Source organism: Hetaerina americana, unplaced genomic scaffold (genome assembly GCF_022747635.1).
Source record: "Hetaerina americana unplaced genomic scaffold, ioHetAmer1.1.p SCAF_4, whole genome shotgun sequence".
NCBI lineage: Eukaryota > Metazoa > Arthropoda > Insecta > Odonata > Calopterygidae > Hetaerina > Hetaerina americana.
This window is the reverse complement of record NW_027286985.1, coordinates 64,622,281-64,644,530: the sequence shown is the minus strand read 5'-3', so window position 1 is coordinate 64,644,530 and position 22,250 is coordinate 64,622,281. Positions and strand designations below refer to the sequence as shown.

The 22,250-nt window shown below is 34.5% G+C and overlaps 2 protein-coding genes across 2 annotated transcripts; both read right to left on the bottom strand.

Moving 5' to 3' along the window:
• Positions 1–274: 274 nt before the first annotated feature.
• Positions 275–3,695, bottom strand: DCP1 (decapping protein 1). Its single transcript, XM_071590409.1, has one exon. The coding sequence runs from the start codon at positions 3,444–3,446 to the stop codon at positions 2,061–2,063; it is 1,386 nt and encodes a 461-aa protein (XP_071446510.1). The 5' UTR covers positions 3,447–3,695; the 3' UTR covers positions 275–2,060.
• A 7,554-nt stretch (positions 3,696–11,249) lies between these two features.
• Positions 11,250–22,204, bottom strand: LOC139692100 (DNA damage-binding protein 2-like). The gene is made up of 8 exons (XM_071590134.1): positions 21,993–22,204; positions 21,486–21,918; positions 21,261–21,406; positions 21,020–21,181; positions 20,644–20,769; positions 18,588–18,720; positions 13,485–13,695; positions 11,250–11,933 (listed from the first exon to the last, which is right to left on the bottom strand). Exons 1-8 carry the CDS (start codon positions 22,040–22,042, stop codon positions 11,791–11,793), a joined length of 1,404 nt encoding a protein of 467 aa, XP_071446235.1. The 5' UTR covers positions 22,043–22,204; the 3' UTR covers positions 11,250–11,790.
• Positions 22,205–22,250: the final 46 nt, after the last annotated feature.

Here is a 22,250-nt window from a genome sequence, read left to right as displayed (position 1 = left end):
AATACTGTGAATAAATACAGTAGAATACACATTTATATTTGAGGGTGGGGCTGTAACATATGCTGAGAAAATATAAACAATTCATGATTCACAGTACTAAAATACAACTTTCACTTTATTGCAAACTTTTAAACTCCACATAAATTAATTACAACAAGAATTTCAAAGTTTTAGTATCATCATCATGAAAATGATGCTGAAGCATTGAAACCCATATTGTAATTCATTTATTTGTACTATTTTGTGTTTGCAGTAAAATAATAATTACGAAATAATGGAAAAAATATGTTATTGGACAATTTTCATTCTTTCATAAAGAACGGACAAAAATAACTGTACTGAGAAAAAAACTTGATAAGATAAAATGGCTATAATTTCTATCATTGAATCGAATGAGATTCCTAAAAAATGTGCCATAAAGACTCCTTTTCATGAACAGAATCATTAAAATATTTCTTATGGCAATGACATATTTTACTTTTTATCCTTCACCAAAGGACTTTCTAAAACACTATAATGCACTATCAATGCTATGGTACTATCATATAACTACACAAAATGCTCTAACATTGTCACTGCATTGATTTCAACTATGTTCTCTGTAAAACACATAGTTGTAAGCTTGTCTCTATACTATAACATCATTCAAAAATTATCTTCGCTATAATCTGTTAAAAATGTGAAACACAACACAAAAAAAGAACACAAGAAATAATTGCACATAATAAGAAATTTAATCTGTCAACCAAAACAAGACGTCATCCAAAATTTTACAGAGTATTTCATTACTCTTGAGGAGCACAGAAAAAGTACTAACTTGAATATGTTCAAAAGTATTACATCAGATCTTGATGCTGTCACATATCCACAGTTATAACATTAAATTTCAACACATGAAGAAGTTTTAAAATATTTCAATATAAAACAAAACTGTCTTAAGAAAAGTATTATGATGAGCTATAAACATATTCAAAACATCGGAGTCAATAAAACCAAGGTAAAATATGATCATTAACTAAATAGTCCACTTATGTTTGCAATGACCATTATCTGAATACCATGCACAACTGTGGTCATTGTTTCACTCAACATCGGAAATAATTTCATTAATGATTCACATCTGGCAACAAGCACATACACCTCGTATAACTTTACTTTATAACCGGTTTTGAATAAGGATATAGTTAATATCTATTTGATAAACCTTCAGAGGGCAATTAAAACAATTACATGTTGCAAGAACAGTATTTACACCTGTGGCATTGGTGAGCATGTGATTATTTACATTTTCTTTAGTTCAGATTATCTTGCCACTTGTACTTCAGAAAAATATTAGTTTATCACAAATTTTGGCAATCTATATCAATAAATGTGAATCTTAGGTCGGAAATGACCGACCGTCTACTAAGGCTCTATTCTCACTTACACCATCAGGGACAGCGATTGAAAATGAAAACAGATAGAATGAACGAACAAGAGAAACCTATTCCACTTTATAAGAGTACAGTCATAAAATGGAATCATTAGGCATTTATCTTCACATACCCAAGTGCTCTTGTAATCAATAAGCTCATTCTACATGATAATTACAATAATAAACAAACCAAGGGGCAAATTACTAAGATTGTACAAATTTACCGCTTTGCACCCATTTCATTTTGCAATGTTGTAATTCATAATGGTTTTCAAATAAAACGTTAATTACTGGCTTTGGCCATTACAAATACAATATGACATCACTGTATTTTTCTCTTGAAATCTATTTGTCTTTATGGCAATCGTCTACACACCATTATTTTCAAGCAAACAGGTATTGCAGCTCTGTCAAGGGTACTATAGTCCTTAAATGATTTTGCACATACCTATTTCAAATCTTGATTGTAAAATACGATTTTTCAAGCAGTTGACAAATATTTTCTCAAACAAAATTACAGAAGTTTTCACCACTTCACATTGTATTAATTAACTAAATACTTGTAAATGGCAGGCTGCAAAGTAAAGTCACATGGAATTGCCTCTACATTAAATGTGCACGAGGTTATTTTTACAGAAAATGGTGCTTACGAAATTATTTCGGTAAACGATTTTACATACGCCTCGTGTAATTTAGTCACGAATTCTGGATCATGCCTAATTAAATAAGTGAAAGCTTGAAGAAGCTGATTTCTTGTTAGAGGTGAGAGATCTGTTAAGCGACCGTCAGAATTTTCTTGGGAGGGTCGTGCACTTGCTCCCAATGTACTGGGTTTGATTAAATTAGGCGAGCTTTGGACCTGAGAAATGCAACTTGAATCTCCAGCAGCTGACTTCGCTGCAGCACGAGACGAGGTAAACATAACAGGAGGCATTAAGGCGGGATTTCCAGTCGAGTCACTGCACAACGGAGCTGATAGCGGTCGATCAATCCCAGACAGCTCACCGACAGTGCCCACAGCAGTTCCAATGTTGGCAGCAGCAATCAATCCATCGGGAGGGGCAGGTGATGCTACCCGTAGAAAACTAACGCCGCCTTCGACTTTTTCTACCAATTTTGCTGGAACAGAGTTACAATTTAAAGAAGAAGATAGGACTTTTGTATCGTTTTTAATCGAGAGTCTTTCCTTCTTTTTGGATTCAGGGGTAGCAGACCGCTGTTGCTTTTCAATATGCTCTACGCTATGGGCAGGATTAGACATGAGCCGTTGAATCAGAGGCTTCAAAGGCACACCGTTAGTATCGGTGACGTTTGGACAAGCCACTGGTGCAGGTATGCCTATGGTGGGAGGTTGGTTGAGAAATATCCCCACTTGCTTCAGTCCTTTACACTCCTCGTTGTCAACAGTATACTGTGATGTACTAGCCTTTGCAAAGAACTCCATCACACTCTGGGGAGTAGTCTCTGGTCTAGAATGTTCAAGAGTCACACCCACTTTTTGTGAAGGTTGCTTGGAGACACTCACATCCGTAATGTTGTTTTTAAGTTTAACCTTACTAACATGGAAATCTTCCTGAGCCTTACTTAGCATGCTGAATATATCAATTGGATTTCCTTTTTTAACTTTTGGCGACTTTTCATGCTTCTTGTTCAATTCCTGAACTAGCTTGTCAAGAACAGATGCAATCCTAATACACTCGTCCTTATCATAAAACCATACCCCATATATCCGAGATTTAGCATTTCTGTACAGCAAAAAAGGTTCCTGTAACTGAAAATCAAGTCCATTGCTCACTGGTTCCACTAAATTGTTGGTATTCAGTCTGTTCATAATGACTATACCGTGGTACGGTTCGCCATTTCGACCGTAAACGAACAACGCTCCTTCAACGTCTGTTTTCTCCCATGCGTTACTCTCAGAATTGAAAGTATACAGCGCAACATGAGTTGCAGAGTCTAATATGTCTTTCACATAAGGATCAACCCTCTTAAGGGCCGCCACATTCATACGTAATTCAGTATTGTCCGCCATATTTCACTAAAATTTAGCATTTACCGTAACAGCCGCCGCCAATCATGGACAAAACTTCTAACATATGAGGTTCAAGAACTGACTTTGTTCTTTCCCCTTACTTAGGATATCTCACAACATGCAACAGAAAGTTCTGGGAAAGTTATTTCAATTCGGTGCGTGAACCAACTATTCACAACCTCAAGCAAAACTCGCATAAATAAAAATCAGCGTTGAACGCAATTCGTATCGCAATTGTTTTATTGGCATCACCGTTCAAAGTTGTTGTGGCTAGTTGGCGGAGTAAGCTTAGGTAATTGGAAAGAAATATGAGGAGTATATAATAAAGTAATTTTCCGTGTATTATTCCAAAAATCTTGATAGTTTAATGTTTCCAATCTTTGTCATGCTTTTCGGTTGTCGCACTCAATAGTTCGTTCAACAAATTAAACGTTAACCGCCGCCGCATGTAATATGTTACAGCACTGTCAGACAGCCTAACCTATTCATACTGATTTGTTGATAAATATATTTGAATGTATTTTTTAATTGACTCTACAGTCAATCTTGCGAGTTCCATATTTTCTCTACAGTATAATAGCTTTGTGGGAACGACTTAATGCCAATCAAGAGAAGTGCACTGGAAAGTTATCACTCGTGTGGAAGAAATAAACTTTTCCTTTAGTCCTTAAAACCTAAGATTTATAATGAAAAGTAAAGGTATTCACGCTTGACCGATGTTTCCTTAATAAATAGGATTAAGCACCTGATTGAGAACTACACCATCTAGGGTCACAATTTGTAGACTAGGTCATTCGGTGCTCCCAATCCGTTTCTGAAGTACCTAAACTGGGCTAAGATAAATATATTATGCATGGCCCTGGAGTTTCTGCTTTTTACTAGCGCTGTTGTTAAAGAACGATTGAAACCTCTTCTTCTGATCTGTTTGTGGCACGATTGAATCTAACTCCCAAAGAGGGTTGGGGCATACAAAATAATCATTTGTGCCTACCTATAACCCCTACATCGGTGAAAACGAACGTTTAGGGAATTGATTATGTTGGTTCCTTTCTTCTCTGATTGGTGTAATATTTGTCTCAAGGGCTCATTAAGAAGTTGCCAGATATGCCAAGAATGTGCTCAAAAGCTGAACATGTGTAGCATCCTTAGAAACTGGCCCGAAACGTAGGTACTAATATTTTCTGAAATCAAAATATCGCAAGCTTCTTTCATTTGTTTAAAACGTTTGTTGTGCAGGATAGGGCTCACGATCTTGTGTTCACAAGAAGTAGTTGTTTTGATCCTAGTAAAGGGACGATGAGTATAATTCAAAGGTCAATAGTGAACCTCATTCAGAAATGTATTGTGGAATGAGGTTTTGTGTTGCGTGAGTCACAGTAACTTTTATAAATGTTTGAATGAAATAATATTATTTTCCTGTCAAAACTATATGGTATTTCTCTATCGATCTGGAATGTGATCTATATCCCATTGCCGTGACCAATACATCTGTCATGTATTTACATACTGTATGCTATGTCTGCTGGGCAAATAAATATGTTATTTAGGGATCTGGGATTGTGATTATAATTGAGGGGTCTGGGTTCGATTCCCAGTCAAGGCGAATAATTTTTACACTCCGAAATTGTTGCATTGAGATGCACATTAGCGGATGACTCCGTTAAAAGTTACTGTTGCGGCATCTCCCGCAGTTTTTTGGATAATATGTTATTATTTAGAGCAAGGGCAGAGGCAAGATTTTGAAACCAAATGTGGCAAGGGTTATATCTTTTAAAGAATATTAAATGTATTATCCAGAGACCATGCATAAACTGTATTCAGTTCATATTTGAGCAAAGGAATCGTGTGGAAAAAATAAAAAAGATAATTAATCAATATAGGTAGTTACATATGCATCCATTTATAAAATATCTCTGTCTAATTTCAGGTGTTGATTGCTTTCTCATTCCTTGCCCTCTCTTTGTCCATCTTCAAAAAGATTTCTTTCTCTGTGGCTTTATTTTCTATCAACATGTATCTATCTATTTCCCGCTATTTTTCTTATCAATAATTTCAATTTGTTAATTGAGTGGCAATTCACTACTATCAACCTTCCCTGCTATTCCTTACTCTTCAAACTCACTAAAATTTTTCCCTTGCCCATGAATAGCATTAAATTCCTTTTTCAAGATTAGCTGTTGAGCCTCTACTTAAGTATATTTTTATTTCTTTTAGCCCTCCCCATGGACTAAATTTTTGACATAGCGGAAGGGTTTGTGCATTCTGATGACCACTAAAACTTTGTCCGTGGAAGCAATTGCTCCTGGTTGGGTCATTCATGTCAGCTTGTCCAAAGGTTAGGAGCCAGACAAAAGATAATCCACATAGTGTCAGTTCCTCAGTAGGGTAACTACTAAGGCATCTGACTCAAGGGACCATGTGAGTGATGATGTCATGTTAAAAATACTATTGAGGATAGCAACTGGAAACTACCACAACTATTTTTACCAAGAAATATGATGGACACAGTTATGAATAAGTCCTGGCAAATATTGTTGGAGTGATAATTATAGAGTAATATAGCCAAGCGGAAAACATCTAGTAAAGAATGGCTATAAAATTATGGAAAATTTTAGAAGAAGCATAGTGAACATATAGGAGGTAAGTGATTCTATCTACAAGGAATGACCATGAGGAGAAAGCAATAGAGTTATACTCATGACAGGATATACTCGTAATGAACACTTGCATGCATTAATACCACAATGGAAGTAGATACATATATGTGGAAAATGTCTGGGAACGAAGAGATGTATCATTTATACTTTAATATGGTTGTGTGTACATTTATGATCACGTAATCAACTCGCAGTTTCCTGGGAGAAAATCCAGATCATAATTGACTACTAATGAAGTGTATCGTCAAATTTAAGTAGATAAAACAGGAAGATACAAGAGGAAGTTGAATGCGGAAGTATTAACTGAGACAAAAAGAAAGCAGAATCAAGAATAATTAAAGAAAAGTATGAGAGAGGGCAGGGAATTTGGTAGCATAGAAGAAAGATGGGAGCATAACAACAGCAGGGATAGCAAAAGCCACAAGTAGAGTTATTTGAACAATTATAAGAAGGAAAGCATATATTATAAATGAGATGATCAGGAAAACAGACTAGAGAAACAAATAAAGGAATGTAAACACAAATTTAGGCAGAAGGAAGAACAAGAAGATAAACAAACTGAGGAGGGAAGCTAATGGGGCAAAAGAAGCATGATTGAAGATGCAGTGTTAGGTTATGATAAGTTGATAAATAAATAATGAAATTGGTGCACTGCAGAGGAAGGTGAAAGCATTATGGGTATTGTAATCAAGGGCTCTGGGATTAGATAGCATCTGTGCTGAACTGCTTAAAGATTTAGGTTAGCAAAAAAGGAAGTTTTCGTTGGATTGTAGATATCATTTATTAGGGAGATTTTGTTAGATCAGTCACCTCCCATCCCAAAAAAGGGAACAGCAGCCATAAGTGATGACTACACGGCATTAAGTTTGATTTTGCACACAACTAAGGTGATATAACGGATCATCAAGAATACGATGTCAAATGATTATTAGGGATGATCAATTTGGGTTCAGGAAGGTGAGAGGCATGCATATTGATATTGCAGTAATACCAAGTGTCAGGTCAATAATACAAAGAAACGAGAGTAAATTGGGATTTATTTTTTTTTGTTTTGCAGATTTTGAGAAAGTTTTTGATAAAGTAAACTGGTTAGAATTAATGAATGCATTACAGATGGCTTAGTAATTATGAAGTGTTAGCGTTCAATTCAAAAAATAAAGCAGAGAAGGTGGTTTAGAAAATGGAACAAAGAAATATTAACTGGCTTGACAAGGAAGGACTATCAGCAGGCTCCAGAGAAAATCATGAGTAATGAAAGAGAGCAGGGCACTAGAAGGGGAAAATATCAAAAAAGGATATAAAAAGCTGCTAAAGAAATTATAGGAACTGTTGATAGGAAAAGAACGAGTAAACCATGGATTAGGGATGGGATGATTAGAAAGATAGATGTGAAAAGGAAATGGAAGTAAATAAACACAAAGTTATGTAGAAGGAAATAAAGAGTTATATCAATAAATTGAGATGGATATTGAAAAGGAGCTTGATAAGGTAAATTGGGTAGAATTAATGAAAACACATAATATATTGCAGAAAATAGGAGTAGATTGGAGGGATAGGATATTTATATGCAACCTGTACGTCTCAGACAGCTCAGTTGCGAGAGGCAGATGGAGTCGAGATGGCCAGAGAGGAGTAAGACATGGGTGCCAATTGTCACCCATGCTATTCAATGAATATTCGGAGGAAATTGTTAAAGAGACATAAGAAGAACTGGAGATAGAAATGAAAGTCAGTGGGTGATTCATAAAATCAGGTTTGCAGATGACCATGCTTTAGTTTGTCACTCAAGCAAGGGGTTGCAAGCTCTGCTGAGTGAATTGATAAGTCAGTATGATAGGTATGGGAAGAGAATAAATGTAAATAAAACAAAGGTTATACAGTTTTCTTCAGTGAGAAAAGCTAAGCTAAATTTATTTATTTATTTTATTTATTTATTCAGTATAAGTCCGAAAACAGCACATTTTGGCCTTTACATCGAACTATTAACAACGATGACAATGGTCACATTTACAAACACCCAAGCCCTAGATGGAGCGAAACTCACCCAGGCGGGAATCGAACCCGCGACCCTTGGAATGGCAGACGAGGACGTTACCCCGCCGCCACCGGGGCCGGCAAAATGGATGTTATTATAAATAAATGTTAAAATAGGATGGCAAAAGCAAGAGCAAGTGGAACAGTTTACCTATCTTGGAATTATTTAGGACCAAAATGGTTAAAGTAGTAGAGAAATGAGGAGAAGAATTGCATAAGGCAAAGAAGCTTTCAAAAGGACGAGGGAGTTGGCGAAAGAGACTTTAAATAAGGATGTTAAGAAAAGGCTACTCAAAACCTTGATATGGAGTGTAGATTTTATGACTCAGAAATGTGGTAGTAGTGGTTTTTATGGATGGCGACCAACAGCTAAGATAATTTGCGCCATTAGGGATGGATAGGAAGGAAGGAGAGAAACCTGGCGTTGGCATTAGCCTACTCTTGTCAAAAGAAAGGAAGGAAGTATGCAGAATTGAAGAGAGTTCTAGTGCAAGGTTGGATGCTGGGCTGTGTTTTGTTGAGAGAGACAAGGGAATTGTCACTGTACCATTTGGCAGCTTGTCCATCCAATACCTACCTTAACCGGTAGATTACTGATAAAAAATCCAGATTACTTTTCCATACCAAGAGTATATCAGGGTAATAATGCCTTGATTGTAATGTAATAAGACCTTTGGTGTAATGACATTTGCTCAATTGACATTGCTCCTCGTGTTATGCATCATTATGGAAAAATTCAGAACACATCATATCTGAAAATTGCTATTTCTAAAGAGATGTCCAAGAACCATGACTCTAGGGTCCCAGATTTTTTCACAGACGAGAAACAGATTCACTGTTGCCTTGAGTCTTCCATGATATCTTCAATTATTAAGTTTAAATAAAAAATTCCTGATTGTTAAGAAATTATCAAAGTCACCATGGTCAACCACTGTCCTTGAGTTCCATTCATCTCTTGCCAACAATTTTCTAAGTCTCTTTTTGAGACTTCACTAGCTTGATTTGTGACACATAGCCGGTAGAAACAATTGGAAATAGCTTCTACCTAATTTCAAATCTAAGCTGATGTAGCGAATAGCACTAGTGAGAGTGCTCAATTTGCTTTGTACTCCATTTTTATTTCAGGTTGATTAATTGAATGATAAATATTCCATTTACTACGTGAGATGTCTCTAGTTTCTTCAATAATACAGATTACAACTGCTTTTTGCTTGTGATAAGGGCTTGAGAGGAAAATTACAGCACTTAACTCAGTGAAACCATATGAGTATGACCCAATTCATATGTTGATCATGTTTTACAATTTTTTTCCTCCTTTGAAGATACAGATTGCATCAACCTCATTGCCTCACCTCTGATCTTGATAATACACACGTTGAGATATCCAGGATGGAACTGCTACTGAGTGAGGCTGGATGATTTCTGTTCATATAATGAAATACTTTCTGAATTTTTTCAATTTGGAAAGAAAATTGAGATATAGCCTTTCTTTATAAATATATTCACCCAGGTCATTTTGTATGTCCAGGTTATGGATTCCAAATTAATTGTTACAAGAAAGTAAAAAGTGAATGAAGATTATTAAAACAATTTTTGAGCCTCTATCTAATTTCTGAAATGAGACATCAGCTGAGTGGTTAAAATGGGGTACAGGCCACTGTAGACAGAAAAAATGAGCATTTTAGGTAACAAAAGTAAATTTCACTATTTTCAAAAAATATTCCACCTGTTTATGAGAACACATTTACTAGCACTATTTGAAATTGGTATGACTGTACCTGAGAACTTAGAATATGATATTTGAAAAACATGTACTCTGTAAATGATTCAAACCTACCACAATCAATGATAAAAAACCATTGACACAGTAATCAACCTGAAGGTTGGTTTTGAAGGTGATGGAAGAGTTCACCCAGTACTAAGCCTGATTGCGTGTGAAATTCACACATCAGGGTAGGGGGGTCAATTCCTTTCCCTATGACAGCTATGATTTCCCAGAAAGATCTGGTTCCTGAAAAATCCCACAGTTTGGGTGGAGCTGACTTCCAAACACAATCAATTATATAGGAAAGAAAACCATAAACATAATATTTTCTGTCAAGAACTTTAAATTAAGATAGTAGAAAGTCAAACTACATATTGCTCTCGGACATTGGATATCTTCCTTTACTAGTCAAGGACAACCATCTCCAGAAAGAGCAGATGCATTTGAGAGACACCAGCTGGATTTGAAGCAGAGGGGGACCTCAGGAGCATTTGACAAAAGCAGTCAACTAAGGTCTAAAACCAAGGAAGAGAAGGGACTGGTGAGAAATATCCGCAGGATACATTTATCACATACATTAAAAAGGGCACCTTTCTCATAACAAGTTAGGAGGCAAATCAACTCACCTACTATGCCTACCAACAGAAAGCAGAATTGTAAGCTATATGTGAAATTTATTGACAAGGACAAAAGATCATGAAAACTGGGCATTGCTCTGGGTTTACATTCAAGTAGTTCACATGTAGGTGGATGTTACAAAATCCATTTGAAACTCTTACGAGCCAATGTCAAATAACGTTTTCGTTTCCTTTGGGAAACAAATGCCTCCTAATGAAGAAATATTCAAGCAATGTTTTAAAAACACAAAGAGAATGCTGACATGATATATATGGAAATCATTATAGGCTGTAATTTAGTAATTGTGGGCAAAAAACAGAATTATTTCAATATGATATACCTAACATAGTTTTCCAATGTGCCATTGAAATTCATTTAAGAGGTTTTTGGTATCCAATATTGAGATATACACATAATGGTGATGCTGTAAATTAAAGTCAATTTGACATGCATTGAAAATTTAAATAAGGTTTCAATTTGATGGAGAATTATTGATTTTCCTACTCCTAAGAGAAGCCATGATTTGTACAGAAAAAATGAATTGATCCCCCTTGTCTCAAATATGATGTGATTTCACTTCTAGTGCTTGGTACATTTACCTCTCACATTAAACTTCAGGTGAACGATGTGTTGGTAGTCTGCTGCTGCCATCTCTCTTGGCTGTTCATTTAAAGCCAACTAACTCCACAAGAGATAAAGGTTCAATAACAAATGTTTTATGTCAAACAATTTATTTTTTGCAATGAATCAAAATTAAAATTTTTCTTTTGTACATCAATGACATCAGGAAAAATACTGCTTGGGAATGAAAACAAATACAACATCAGAATAGAGCTTCCTGAGCTGTATCCTGGGAGTTGCACACATAGTTTTATGTCAAGGGCTTACTTGACTTTGTACTCTTTACATTAACAAAAAAAGATTTAATCCAACATAATGGCAAACATAGTAGATAAAAGCCTTCTCAAAAAATTTAACATATTGAGGCCAAATACCACTTATGAAAAGAAGGTAGGTGCTTGGCATTTTTTAAGATACAGCTACCATCAAAGAAAACTTATGACAAATAATACATATTCATAAAAATTACAAAACACATAATCTCATTAAATGCAGACATGTAAAATATAAAAAAATCTCAACAGCAAATATAAAATTACAACACTTAGGGAAAAAGGAAATATAAGAAATTAAAAAAAATACTATTCATAAAATCCACAGATACTATAAAAACAGTAAACTTGTATCAAAGGTTATAAAAAAATGTTTACTACAATTTCTTACAATTCCTGCGTAACCTTTTGCTTTTCGAGTCCTGTGATGTCTGGTCATTTGTCTTTGGCCGGGTGATTCTCTTATTCAACTTTTCCTGTATGCCCCCGTGATCAGTACGCCAAATAAGAATAGTCATCCCTGAAAATAGGATATTTATTTATTTTAAAACATTATTCACATACATCAGCAGTGCCAATTTACTGTGAAAAATTTAAAAACTATGAAAGAGGACAAAAGACAATGACAGCATAACAATAACAACGAGAACCGAGCATGGACCGGGGAAAAAATTGATTTATTGTAAGGTAGGATAAAGCTTAGGTGGTGAAATTGTTGCATGATAAATTAAAAGGATCGACTGTGTGAGGGAGTGAATTTAGAAGGGAGGAGAGGCGAAATAAATGAATTTATAATACGGATGTGTTGAAATTGAAAGCAGAAGGCACTGAGAATACACTGAAATCCCTGCACAGTGTTTTTTTAACAAATGCTGGCATGAATAATTCGATGAGCATGTGTATGTAGGAGCCTTATTGAAGTACGTGAGTCTAGATGATGCTATCTATACCTGAAATTTTCTTCTTACATGGAAGCAGAACTGTCAAGTTCTGGGTTAGCTTGAGCATTGTGCTAGGATTCCTGGGAAATCCACCTTTGATAAGCAAGTCAATTAAAATGTTCTCATACTTTCAATGTTGATCCATACCAAAATTGAGTATTTTTTTCATTTTAGGCATTTTTTACATTAAAATTACCATAGAAAAGTGGGAGGTCAAGCCTAAGGTATATGAAACAATAAAATGCTACAATTTTCATGCACCTCCAATTTATATAAGATTTTTTGTTTTGTAAAGGTACTTAACCCTACTTGTAGTAACTTGGCATTTTCTGTGCAGATACAGCTTCTCAGGATTGATACACATTCTTGAACATTCATTTTTTAAAAGAAAATGGTTTATGACAACGGGCTCCGAAGCCTAAAATAATATGTACACAAAATCCATCACAATACATGTGTTCATGATTTCAATGCATACATCTTAACATACTGACTGAATTAAAAACATAAGTTATTTTGAGACATGCAATAATTCTTAACATTTTCCTCCAAATTTTCTGTAGGAAGGCAGTTTTTTAGCCATCTGTTACTATCTATTTTCACACTCGTTCTTAAAGTTAAATTGACTTTCGCCAGTGATTCATAATTATTTTTCAACAAATGCTCAAAGACAAAATAGCTTTATGATAGCATTGAAAGTTGAGTTTAAATGAAAGGGCAGATGAGAATTAAACCTATAATTTTAGCACGTCAACTTTATCCTGTTTTTATTTAACTCAAAATCTTTTATTTTGAACACTTTTCGGAGTCTACTTTTGAAGCTATATGAATTAAAAAAGAATACTTGTAATATTAAAACCAAAATTTAGCTAACAAACCTAACACACATTTTTATTTCTATACAAAAACCATTTACCTAGTCCACCTCTCCATGGCTTCATAGGCAGGGAAAATGTTAAATCTAAAAAAATACAGGAGCTCATAGGGAAAGAAAATAAAAAAATATCCTCTGTTGTACCAAATTTTATCATTTTAAAGTTGATTAATAATTATTAATGTATAATATTATCCAAAAAAGGACTAACAGTGGGCGAAAAAAATGTACATATGCCATTTCTTCAAATACTCACCCATTCCAGATGCCAGATATTCACCCAGATGGTTGAAAGCATTTAGTGACACAATTCCACTAACCCCAAGGCGAAACAATTGATAGAGTAAGCTTCCACTTTCTGCATCAAAGAAATCAATTGCTCTCAGATCATTTCCAGCGCAATCTTTTAGAGAAGGATCTGGATACCTGCTAACTACAATTATGTCTTCCAAGGGATGCCACTGTGCCTAAAAAATAATATACATGTACACTGAGCTTACAACGTTCTATCAATCATTATCCAAGAAAACATTTCTCCTTCACCCTCATTATGTGAATACTTAGTTTAGAAAAAAACCATAAGCAACATCTAACAAACAAACAAAAGGCCATCTAGTTTAATTTTCAAGAGATTATCAATGACATACCTATACAAGGTCTCAATGAGGTAGAAATTTCTAAGTCTATCTTAAGGAATTAAGCCACATACTGATAGATTCAAAAATAAAGATAAATTTGCATTTAGTTTTCTTTTTATAATTCTTCTCCCAGAATGGAAGAACTCACAGTATTCCATAGCAAAATCAATAAGCAGGACATTCTTAATGTTTGTCAAAGTTAACAGAACAGGAAGAGTAAAGAATAGGTTATGATATGGCATTTGGTGACAAGTATACTACAGAAAAATATGCAGACTGCAAAGCACTGTTTAAATGGAATGGAAATTTAAATAGATGTTGACAGTTTTTTGTGCTTTTAGATACAAAAGGAGAAAAACTGAAGGGTAGGCCAAAATAAAATTTTATTTTTATGCTGCAGTCAAATAAATGTGTCCTTTTTAGTTATAAATTATCCCAACTTAAATTCAATAATAATGTATTCTTCAAGCATCCATATAACATACATGCTTTCACAGGATGGTGTTCATTACCTGGATCACACATTAAATTAGGGGTCAGTGACTTTTTACTGAAGATAGACCTTCTTATTTCTGGAGCATAAGCCCAATTACTTCTCCATGATTACAAGCCTGGCATTTCACAATTAATTCAAAATGGCCTAGTTCCATGTCTTTTGGGGATACCAGGCTAATAGGAACTGTTACCCTTAAGGATAGAGTAGGACATGTTAGAGGTACATTGCTTTCCCTACAAAGTTGAGTTATGGTGCATGGTACTTTCCTACTCTATATTCCATGAATGATAGTAAATTAAATAAATGCATGAAAACATAATAAAACTTCAAAATTACCTCTTTAAGTGTTCGATACATATATTGTAGCTAGGAAATTATTACAGTGCAGTTAAGATAACTTTTCCGAAAGCATATATAATGAAAGTTAAATGTGTTATGTACTTTGTTACTGCTGGTATCAATTGATTGACACGAATTGTAAAGCATACCAAATTATCCAATCATTGTAAATGCAGAGTCATTTTTTACAGAAGTGAATCATGCCAACATTTTGGCTTGACTGTGCTGACGTTTGACCTGTGCTGAAGTTTCTATGCTATTTTTTGTATTTTACTCCTTAACATCATATCAATTTAATTTTTCAGATTGTAATTCCTGTTTACTTACGATAAACTGAACTATGTATGCATGTACATATAAACAATTGTCTGAACAGAAATATGTGAGAAAATGTAAACAGTATGTAAGTTTTTATTGATAATCTATGGTCTACATCTCATGAAATGTATGACATGCACTGATTCCTCGATATCAAGTGATGCATATTCTTAAAAATTGAAATGATATCCTTGATGATTTCTATAAAAAACGAACAATAAGTCATAACAAATGAAAAGGAAGAAAAAAGTTTAATGCTTAAAACAATTGTTCTACTTTGGAACAGCAGTGTTTGTTAAACCCACCCAATTAATTTGATAGTTACATGCATAGGTGCAATGAACAAATCATGATGAATACAGCAGATAAATATTAGTTATTATATAAAGCATAACATAAATAAAATTCTTTCTTAGTGATTTTAATTGGCACACAAATTGTAGTTAATCAATTACTCAAAGCATTGTTTATTTTCTAATAATTGTATCATCTCTTCTCTCGCTTTTATGGGAGGTATAGTGAACATTGCCTCAATTTTGCCATGAGAAATTAAACTACATATTTTCTGATAAAGAGTACTTTCATGCTAGTATTTAATTTCTTGTGACATGTATTTTATGTCCACCCAGAAATATAAAAAAACTCATTAAAACCAATACCAAGGAAGGAGATTCTTGGGAGGATAATACTAACAGTAATCAAAAAATTAGTACTACTTTAAAAAAAATAACATTCAAGATTATTACACAAATGGAATGATTTTAGTCAATGGGTTTGATTGCAAATGTTGGAGAAGGGGACTAAATTTGAAGGGAAGCAGAATTAATATTTATTCAAGCATGAAACAACAGGAGAATACAGGTTCATGAATGGCTAAGCGTAACTAACTGGAGTACACCTTATGTCAATCTTGGAATGGCACAGTCTAATAATGTAACCAATTTCATGGGAATTAACAACTGCATTTGAAGTGAGTCTAAACTGAACTATCTTTCAGAAATAATATCTGCTCTCGTTCAAGGAGATAATTTCTAATCTAATTTGTTAATTCTATGTCACAAGTATTAAGTTTTGGTGCCAGCTATCAAAGCGAGTGAATACCCAATGAGTTACAAATGCAGTTTATTTTGGTGACTCTACACAACTTACAGAAAATATCCCACATGACACTTGGAATGGTTTTTCCAATGGTTGCCATCCTTTTAGTTGTGAAGACAATGCAATTCCGTCTCTTTGAAGATCAAATTTTAATGATGTGTCTAATCCTGATTCTATTTATATTTCCGTGGCCTTGTTGCCCTATATTTACAATTTTTGCTAGACTATTTTTTTATTTAAAAACCATAACTTTATACCATGCTTGCTTCTGCTCCATACTCACAACTCATAGGGAAAATAGTGTCTGCCTTAAACTCTTTATCATACATCTTCTTGCACAATTCTCTCATAATTTTCTCTTAAGTTCACGTGGGAGCTATTGGTAGGACAAAAGATTTAAAGAAACTTAGCTCATTTGACATGACCTTTATCAATACATCACCTAGCAAATATGCTTGAAAGCCATCTGTATATAAATTTTTTCCACATTCTGTTTTGGCTTTAAGATATGAACTGTGATGCTCTCCCAAATGCAGTCAAATTTTTTCAAAGGCATGCACTTCTAATTATATCATTGAATGTAAGCACATTCCAAAAACCAATACCAGGTAGAACCATCAAAAATGATATGATCATCTCATAAAATGATTATGATGGGAGAAATTCCCCTTAGATCTTCCACAGGATGCTGCTGCAAAGTAAGTGAAAAAATTTCAGAAAGTGATGGAGTTTAAAGATTACAGATCAGAACAAGTTCTTGACTGCGATAGGACAGCCCTTCTGGAACAAAATGCTCAGGAGAAAATGCCATTGGCAGGACTCAAGAAAATGAAAGATAGACGAACTTTGCTTCCTTGTGCTAATTCCAGTGGTGACCTGAAAATTAAACCCCTGCTTGTTCATCACTCTTGAAATCCCTGAGCATTTAAAAAGCAGGATGTTGATAGGCACCATCTTAAGGCTTTCCTGAGAGCTAGCACCAAAGCATGAGTAACCTGTTAATTCTTCTCTGAGTGGGTAACAGAGGTCTTTGCTCTCACCATATATTGGAATCTACAGGGGTCAACTAGAAACAGCTCTAATCACAATGGGCAATGCTCCAGCACATTTACCACAGTTGGAATATTGGGTGAAGAGTTTCAATTCATGAAAATGAAGTTTTTACCTCCTTGTCACCACATAACTACTGTAAACAATGGATCAATGTGTTTTTGCCAACATCTTTATACCAAAAGTCTTTTCCAAAGAAGTTCCAGTTACCTAACATTTACCAATTGAATTGTCAGGGAATTCTGGAAGAACCATTTTAATATTCTTCATTGTTTTCATCTTATTAGTCAGGCATTGTAAGATGTTCCTCTCACTAAAATCAGCCTAGAAAAAGTTGTGGCATGACTGAGCAAAAAAATCTTTGAAAGGACCTGGAAATGATCATGATATTACGAATATGGGTTCCTATGGGCAAGACCAAACTTTAAGCAGTTAATGAAACAGAAATAGAGGAAAACAATGTTGGGCTGAAAACAGGAGAGCTACAGTATATTAGGAGAAAGCAGGATAAAGAGAAGAAAATCTCTTTAAAGAGCAAATTATAGACATCAATAACAATTAAAACCTTTTAAGGAAAAAACCTTGCCGTACTGTGGAGAATTAGAATGACTGGTTAACAACTATAATCCAAATTCAGCTGCTTGTTTCTAAATCCAAAGATATCTGTAATGAAAATACCATTAAAAAGAAAGGTTTTAACAAGACAGCAGATTCAATTGACAGATAGTTTTTCTGTCAACCTTCCTTGCCAAAGAAACACAAGATACGACTGATGAAAACTAGTCAAAAACAAAACTATGAAACCTGTCAAAAGAAAAGTGATTTAAAAAAATTAAAGGAAAATTACTTTTATACAAATCATTAAAATGAAATATTGCATTAATAAAAATATATATTAATTGTACACAAATGCACTATTTATTTCTGCCAAATTTTTAAATCCAGATGTGGATTGTTTTCCCATAAGAAACAATCAAAATTTGGGTTTCAAGTATGAACTATTAGAGTTACAGAGGACAAAATTGCATTGTGACATGACATCAAGATATCATTTTTAGTGAAGAAGTGAAATAAGTAGAGTAATGTGGAGAAAACTCAATTGAAAAATTCAATCTACTGTTTCCCTTTCAAATGAAGTATTTTCAATAAAACCTCAGACTCTCATTAAAAAAAAAATTGAGGGTTAATTATGAAATTTTTTTGTTAAGGATATCTACAACTTTAGAAACAACAGCTAACTTTTCTGTATTCTAATGGCTAAATTACAGTACAGTTACTGGCGTCATAAGTACCCGAGGCTCAATAGCATCTTCATTGTTAAAAACAAGGGCACTACCTGACGAATTCATACCTCACCTTAATGATTCAATACATAAAATGTCACTCTGACATACTTCAATTGATTTCACACAGTTCTGACCTTAATAGAAGTAAGATGTTGAAACTGGCGGTGAGGATGAATTATGACATTCTCCAGAGTCCATAGTGGACCTCTGTAGACACGCAGTTGGCTGTGTTGATCAGTGGTAAGGAGGCGGACACCATCAGTAGAACTTAAAGACAAGAAAAATAATATCAACATCAGGAGAGGAAAATTTGTAACATCAGTATGAAAAAGTCATGTTATTATTTATGTGGATGTATATATCTATGACCTTTGATTTCTAAAGTCACAACTTTAGTCATATTTGCATCATCATCATGGTCTTGCCTGGACATGGACCTCTATGCTGTTCAACTCCGCTTCTACTTATTTAAGTATTTTCAGTAAATATTAAATTTTTTAATATACTTTGGGATTATTTAGCTTTCAAAGTGGGCAAGGCAAAGTTCTTTTGGTACTAAGCCCTATGGTAAGTGCACATACATTAAGTACAGGGTTGTTACCTTTCTCTGTTGCAATTCTGGTTTCCAAGAAAGCTCAGATACTGAGAATATATCATATTTTACTCTTGAATGGGGATGACCAGAGGAATCTCATATGTTTGAACCTGTGATCTCTAATCAGTAGCAAAATATTCTAACTTCCTAACTTAAACAATGACTGACAAAATTTGAAGAGTCAACAACTTGGATTTTTCATGGCACTGGCGGACAAAACTGTGGGATATCAAACTCATACATTCAGAATAGACAAGCCAGTTCCTTTTATTTTACCACCATCAGTCCCCTTTAGAGTTCTTGTAATCAGAAGATCATACTAGTTTATTTTGGCTTATTACTTAAGGAGTAACGGTTTAGCTTATGACATAGTATGGGATCCATATGAGGTGGGACATATTAAAAAGATAGAAAAAGTTCAAAGAAAGGCAGCAAGATATGTACTCGGAAGGTACAAAAGAACAGATAGTGTCACGGATATGTTAGATGTACTGAAATGGGAGAGTTTGAAAAATAGAAGAAAAAGGAGTAGGTTAGGCGCGATGTATAGAGTTGTTAAAAAGGACGAAGCGTGGGAAGATTTATGGCAAGGGATAGAAAAGCCTAACTTTAAGGGAAAAAACGACCATAGCCACAAAATAAAAATAAGGACTCAAAAAACCAATAAGAAAAAATACTCTTTTTTAAATAGAACCATAATTGATTGGAATCAGCTGCCTGGAGGTTTGTTTGAGCCCTTTCCATCCAATTTTAGAAGTTTTAAGTTGAAATGTAAAGTAGCCACTGGGTAATAAACTTCACTGTAGTTTTGAAAATATTGTTTGTATGTGATGTGGACGGCATTTTGTATGTGATGTGGAAGTGTCATTATGTAAAAATATTTTGTCTCTTATCTGTTTTTATGTGTTCGAATGTAATTTTCGTTGTTAGTAGTTATCTTTGACCTAACCTGACCGTTGCCACCAGGAAATTTGCCTAATTGCAACGTAATTGTGCAAAATAAAATAAAATAAATACAACAGTAGCATAACACTGCCCACTAAGACTAACATACTCTCTGGAAGGGTAACCCAAAAGCAATGCATACTCAACATCTGGCATTGATTTGAAATGATGCATTGAAATTTTCTACAGGCATTAATGCCAATGAAAAATGGCAGGAAATGCTTAAAAATGTTTTATTGAAGGTATTACTCAATTTTAAACCAAAAATGTTCATAGCATTATTTGTGTAATACACTTTTGAAGAACACCTAATTCAAGAACTTATAAATCAAAACTAAATTAAAATAATGTAAAAGTGTGACCCTAGATCACTCTTGCAGTGATATGACACCCCTACCTTTGTAGGTGTTTAATGAACTACCCCAATAAGTTTACACATATACCAAAGTGGAACAGGTAGGCATGTTCCACTACTCTTCACTACCAGTGGGAAATTCCCTCATTCGCTAAGGCAATCAATTCTGCTATGAATTAATAAAAAAATCGAAGTAAATAATTCATGTTTTCATTCTAGACAAAAATATTACAAAAATGGCGAAACAGATAAAAAATTGATAGGAAAATACGGCAAAGGAAACCTTTCCTCTCACCTGAAATAAGCAGAATTCACAGGTTTGTGGTGCTGGAGCACTTCAAGGTATGAATTTTTCATATTACGGATATCCCACATTCTCACAGTTCTATCAAGCGATGCTGTGGCCAACAACCAATTTTCTCTGAAAATAGAGACAATATCGTTTCATCTGTTACTATAGAGGAGAGACAAACAAGCCATGAATAAAATACAAAATTGGGAGCTGTTACTTCTATTAAAATGCGTCAAGTTTAAATAAAATGTATAGCATTTCAATACAAATTATCATATGTATGACAATAGTTGCAAGTTAAATCTGGGGACGATGCTTGGCGAAAAAGCTGAAATAAGAATAAAAATAATTCCTGTAAAACGAACAACAGGATGCTCACCTCGGACTGAACTCAGTATGTGTGACTTTTTGCTTATGCAATCGTGAAGTCCATATTTCCTGACCATCGAGAGTCATCATCGTGACATATCCCTTAGTGTCACCAACCACTATAGTTCGATTGGGTGTGCAAACATCCAATGACGAATAATAATCCTGATACCTGGAGTATTCAGTCTAATTAGTATTAATGATACATGACCTGAAAGCAACGATCTTATAAGCGACAATGAATCGATTACCTGGAGGAGTCGATGGTGAGAAAAACTTTTGAGGCTTTTCCTAAAAAGTCTTGTACACACACTGTCCCATTGACTGATGCAGTGTAAACTCTTGTAGGGTTAAGATCGTCAAATTTTAACGCTTTGATGGTGCCATCTGGTCCACTCTGAAACATACAAAAAAAAAGAATATTACAAATTGACTATGCGTCATTCAGGTTAACGAAATAAATTCACAAGGCTTACACCATGAATAAACTTGTTGTCCTCATCACTTATGTTCCAAAGAAACAAATCACCGCTTTTGGAACCAACCGCTAAGACATTAGAATTATATGGATGCCAAGTTAAACAAGTGACTCTTCTTGAAAAGGGAGAATTGCATCGATAGACAAAGAAGTTCCGAATATCTTTAATGACCAAACTACGGAATGTTTCCCTATATTGATTGAGGATTACATTCTTTTTTGCATTGCAGAGATAATGAACAATATTTTTAGGCTGTAAACTGCAGGTGGCAGAACTGTAATTTGACACAGTTTCAGCAGAACAATTGTTTCCTTCGTTTGAAAAATAAGGAGATGTTTCTTGTTTCACAGGAATGGTTTTCTTCCGCTTGATTTGCCGCAATGGAATCTCAAAGTCCGAATCACTTTCATTGTCGTTTTCATTACCTTTCCTGCAAAAGTAATTACAATTCTCGTACTTGTTTCGAGCTTTCAAACTTGTAACATATGTAATGTTAAACTTTACCTTTCTGGAGTTTTCAAGTTCGTTTTAACATTTGTTTTCTTGGATGGCATGTTAGTCCTTTATTATTTATGATCATGCATTAAATATTCATGCAATGACATGGATGTTACCAATTATCTAAATATGACAAAGTTAAATAGCTGATTAGTTTCAAGACTAAAAATTGGCGCGGGGAAAACTCTTCAACCTTTCGAAGCACGAGCTTTCCTCCAATTTCGATGAAAACACTGACAAAGGAACCTCGAGAAGCGAAACCAT

Coding starts and splice junctions, on each gene's coding strand:
- LOC139692100 (XM_071590134.1), bottom strand. CDS start 22,042: ATGCCATCCAAGAAAACAAATGTTAAAACGAACTTGAAAACTCCAGAA. Junction 21,182..21,260: donor CTCACCATCGACTCCTCCAG/GTAATCGATTCA, acceptor TGAATACTCCAG/GTATCAGGATTATTATTCGT. Junction 18,721..20,643: donor GTGAATTCTGCTTATTTCAG/GTGAGAGGAAAG, acceptor CTTGTCTTTAAG/TTCTACTGATGGTGTCCGCC.
- DCP1 (XM_071590409.1), bottom strand. CDS start 3,446: ATGGCGGACAATACTGAATTACGTATGAATGTGGCGGCCCTTAAGAGG.